General features: G+C 36.4%; 1 protein-coding gene across 1 annotated transcript; it reads right to left on the bottom strand.

Annotated features, from left to right (window-relative positions):
- Positions 1-2,928: 2,928 nt before the first annotated feature.
- Positions 2,929-3,843, bottom strand: LOC129115355 (olfactory receptor 6N2-like). The gene has a single exon (XM_054626907.1). The coding sequence runs from the start codon at positions 3,841-3,843 to the stop codon at positions 2,929-2,931; it is 915 nt and encodes a 304-aa protein (XP_054482882.1).
- Positions 3,844-4,513: the final 670 nt, after the last annotated feature.

The raw sequence follows: 4,513 nt of genomic DNA, 5'->3' as shown, positions 1-4,513 counted from the left end.
TATTGCAGGGTTACAGCAGACAAAGCTAGAACTAAAGGGATGGTGTCCACTCAACTGCTCTTTGGGCACGCTGGAATTCAAATTTAAAATAAGATTCATTTTTGGGACGTGGCCCTCATTCCTCATATCTTTATTTTTCGTATAAAATATATTCCAACGCAAGGCCGACTGCAGACGCCCCAGTGAAACAAAGATCAATCATCCCATGTTCTTTTGTTCTATTGAGCCTTTCAGCAAGTGCAGACCAGATTTTAATGAGCATGTGCCGCACCCCTATGATATGACGTTGTCAATTCTCCTCTTTTTACCTTCTTAAGGTGCCTGGTAGAAAGGTAGGTGTTGCGCCCACTGACTCTATTCTGGCCTCTTTTGGAAGTGAGCTGTCTGTGTTTCAGGTCTGCCCCACCCCCTTTCAGTGCCTGAAGCACCCACAGATGAGGGTCATCAGGGCGTCAGTGGAGCTTCATATCAGCCTCTGGATCCAGTGCTTTTGCCCTCTCTTTCCCTCGAGCTGGTTGTTTGCTGCTATCGTGAGCTTTCTTACTGTGGAACCCTGTGTTTATACTGTTACCCTCTGTTTTGGACTGGTTAGTTGGTGGGGAGGTTTGTTAGTAACCAGTCTGGGTCATTTTGGAGAAGCTGTGTAGGGGTTCTCTGCCAATTAAGTTGTTATGTCTGTTTTCCCTGTTTTTCTAGTCAGCTAGTGTTGAGGAAAATCTATCTGATAAAGGTTGTATGAAGTCAGTGTGGGGGTCAAAGGACCCCAGAGGGGGATATGTTGAGGAAAATCTATTTGGTATACAACTTTATAGACATATGTAGAACTTGTTATGTTGAACCCCAGTAATCTGGTTGTTAAGATCATCTGTGGAAATGAGTTGACTGGCCAAGAACAAGTTGTTATTCTTTGCAATTCCCAGAAACAGAGGCAACGTCGTGCCAGGAAATAAGAATAACATGTCCGGTAGAAGGATAAGTTGTGCTGCCAAAAAGGTTATTGTGACATTTAAGAACAGGATGTAAAAAGAGAACTTGATGTGTTTTGTTATGGTCCACTTGGCATGATGTGATTGGCTGGTGGGATGACCACAAAGGTATATAAGATATGATGAAAGGATGAACGTGTTGAATTTTGTTGTAAGCTCGTCTGCAATAAAATATCCCCGCTGGTTGCAAACTCCAAGATCTGCGTCTCTTCATTGACTTTCTGCCACAACACTAGGGAACTCAGTATTGTGTTTCTGTTTGTTTCTGTAGGAAAGTTCAATTTCTTATTTTCTAGATAATGTGGGGGTCTTGTTTATTATTTAGGCCTTAGAGACCCTGACGTCATTACTTCCGTTTAAGTTGGGATATTTCTGTTAATCAATTAGTTATCAATAAATGTTACTTATTGTACTCCTTGAGTGTTCCAGCTGCCTTTCATTTAGTTTCAGCTTTTGTCAAGGGGTTTTCTCAAATAGTTATGTTACTGCCTGTGTACCCCCAGGCACATTAAGGAAGCCGTAACCGGAGGGGAAATCAATTTTTATTAAGGAAGTTGCAATGTGACTAAAGAGGGCGACATAGAGGCACAATGTGGCACATTCTACAATTAAACAATGCAAGATGCTGCATTGATGTGGGGCATGTTTCTATGAACTAGCAACATACAAGTCCAGTTTGAGTAAGTTTTACAATTCTGGAAAGTAATTTCTGTTGAAGTACAGTAGAAATACTCGGTCCACTTTGCAAAGTGATGTACCACAAGGCCCATTTGATTGGCCACCTTGCCAGAAGTTATTAAGTTGTGTTGTAGCAAACCTTTACACTATATATATATACTTATTTATTTTACTTAAATGGCATTGCCTTTGTTTGTGAAAAGGTCCTCAATGGGCTTTATCTGTCCACATTAGCAACAATTTCCAACTCAGCCAAAGCTCTTTAAAAAGACAAGAAAAAAAGCACATTCATTTCCACTCTAGGAACAACAGAGAAGTGCAGTTTAAACACATTATCTCCAGTTGCTATAAAGACTTACAGAGTACCCTGGACTTGCAGACTATTGTCTTCTTCCCTATTCACCACAATTCAATGTAGATCCAAAGGTCTGGTGGCCTGACCTTATTCAGTTTTAATCAAAGCTTCCTATGATAATTATAATAACAATAATAATACATTTTATTTATTGAGCGTTTTTCAAAGTTCTCAAAGACGCTTATAGGCTTCTGTTGTTTGACACTGTTTGGAAAAATGACATCAGCTCCCTGCAGCAGGTCTGAACTGACAATCAGTCTGAAATACAGTTATATTACATTATTTTCTTGACATCTCAATCATCTGTTTATTTCTTAGGATTTTGTACACTTTTAGTTTATTATTCACCCAGTAAAGTATTTCTCATAAAGGCCAGACTCGCAATAGATGGCAATACTTGACTTCTTTGGTACTGATGAAATAATGCCGCCCATTACTTTATTCCTATTATTATTTATTCTCTATTAATGTGATTATTATTATTATTATTATTATTATTATTATTATTATTATTATTATTATTATTATTATTATTATTATTCCTGGACCTTTGCTCTTATGCTTATTGCAGCTGAGTTGTTGGTCTGTCTTTGCTTGCAGTGTTGATTGCCCACATTGGTAATTGGTTGAATTAAACTTATACCTGACTGAGTTGACATTAACAAAATCATATTGTTGAATAACTGCAGCTTATTGAGTAGTCATTGGATTGTTCAAACTGAAGTTTCTCTTTACTTTTTTTAAGGACAAACAGTTAATAGGATTTGTTTTACAGCATGGAAACAAATCCTGACATTAAATACCTTCCATAGGTCTGAACATTTACATCTCAGGATTAATATCACAGAAGGAATGTTTGTGCATTAGCATCATTAACATCACTATTACTGTAACATTACTTTTAATACATTACATCACTTTGGCTTGACAGAACAACTTCTTTAGATGTTTAGAGATTTCTTTCATTTTTAGTCCATATATAACTGGATATAACAGAGGATAATAGAAAAACGCTTGTAAAGTCATTATGAAATGTAAATCAGATCCAAGGTGAATTATTATAACATCATATGCACACAAAGATGAAAAGCAGATTAAAACTATCAGGTGGGGTAAACAAGTCTGTGCGGCTTTTTTCCTGACATTTCTACCACTTCGATAGGATATTATAAGTATTCTGGTATATGTAAACAGTATGAAGAGCAAAGGGAAAAGTGCCATGTTAAGCAGAGCAAACACATCAAATATAGATAGTGCTCTTGAACTCTCACAGAAGAGATTGTAAAGTGAATTGTTGCAAAAAATTGCTCTTAAAGTGAAATAACAAAGTTTTGAATTAGTAACCAGTGTTATTTGAACTGCCATCTCAGAAGCAGGTATAAACCAAGCTAGAACCAGAATGCTGCTCACTGTGCATTTTCTCATGATAGTTGGATATTGCAGAGGTTTACATATAGCCACATACCTGTCATAAGACATGGCTGACAACAGAAAGAAATCTGAAGCACTTAAGGTGTAATATACAAAAAACTGAAAGATACATGCTGAATACGATATGATCTGTTTTTCAGATAAAAAGTCACTTAACAACTTTGGGTACATAGCAGTGTTGTAAATAATAGAGTTCAGTAGCAAAGCTGCAATGAAAATATACATAGGCTCATGGAGGTTCCTGTGTATGGAAATAAGGTACACAATGGTGCAATTAAAGCAGATTGTTAGAATATATACTGTGAACATAATACAAAAATATAAATACCTGTATTTGCCCATTTCCACATACCCACCAAGAGTTATATATGTTGCATTCAATTCATCATCCATGAAGATTGTCACACATTAAACCCTTACTTCATAAAAACTGGTAGATTGTTTAACAAGCAGCAATGAGTAAACTGAGAAAAAGAAGTCTCACTGTGGCGATTGCATTAATATAGAACATGTATTTATTTGTATTGTTCATTTACTGATACCTGACCTTAGACGGCATTTGATGTATGTTCATCTTCAGATATCAGAAAGTGAACTGTTTGAGTCAGATTAATTATTTTATAACCTTTCTTCACTCTCCATGGATCTCATTAACTCTTCCACATAGAGTTGTTATCATTCCAATAACTTTATCAAACTCTGGAGGCCTGAACCCATAGGTGTAAACTTTTTTACATGGATGTGTGTTCTCTTAATATGTTTTTGTGCCTCCTTCAACAATAACTTTACCGCATTGCGTTGAAAGCTTACGTAGGCTTTAGTGCAAGGCCCCAATCATTGACCTGCTGGTGCACTAACCTCAATACAACACACATAGATAGTCAAGTTAAACTTTAAGTAGAACTGTACATTTTCATAAAAACACAGTCTGAAAACCTACAACTATTTAAAATATTAAATACAGCAAAATAAGAATGTATACAATACTACGCTTAGGCCATAAACATGATTTGAGTTGTGTAAAGCTGTGAAAATATGTGCAGATAACAAGTCCTCCAAATTA

Source organism: Anoplopoma fimbria, unplaced genomic scaffold (assembly GCF_027596085.1).
Source record: "Anoplopoma fimbria isolate UVic2021 breed Golden Eagle Sablefish unplaced genomic scaffold, Afim_UVic_2022 Un_contig_11720_pilon_pilon, whole genome shotgun sequence".
NCBI classification, from domain to species: Eukaryota; Metazoa; Chordata; class Actinopteri; order Perciformes; family Anoplopomatidae; genus Anoplopoma; species Anoplopoma fimbria.
The sequence above is the reverse complement of the archived record's forward strand: the minus strand, read 5'-3'. Positions and strand labels throughout refer to the sequence as shown.

Coding starts and splice junctions, on each gene's coding strand:
- LOC129115355 (XM_054626907.1), bottom strand. CDS start 3,843: ATGGATGATGAATTGAATGCAACATATATAACTCTTGGTGGGTATGTG.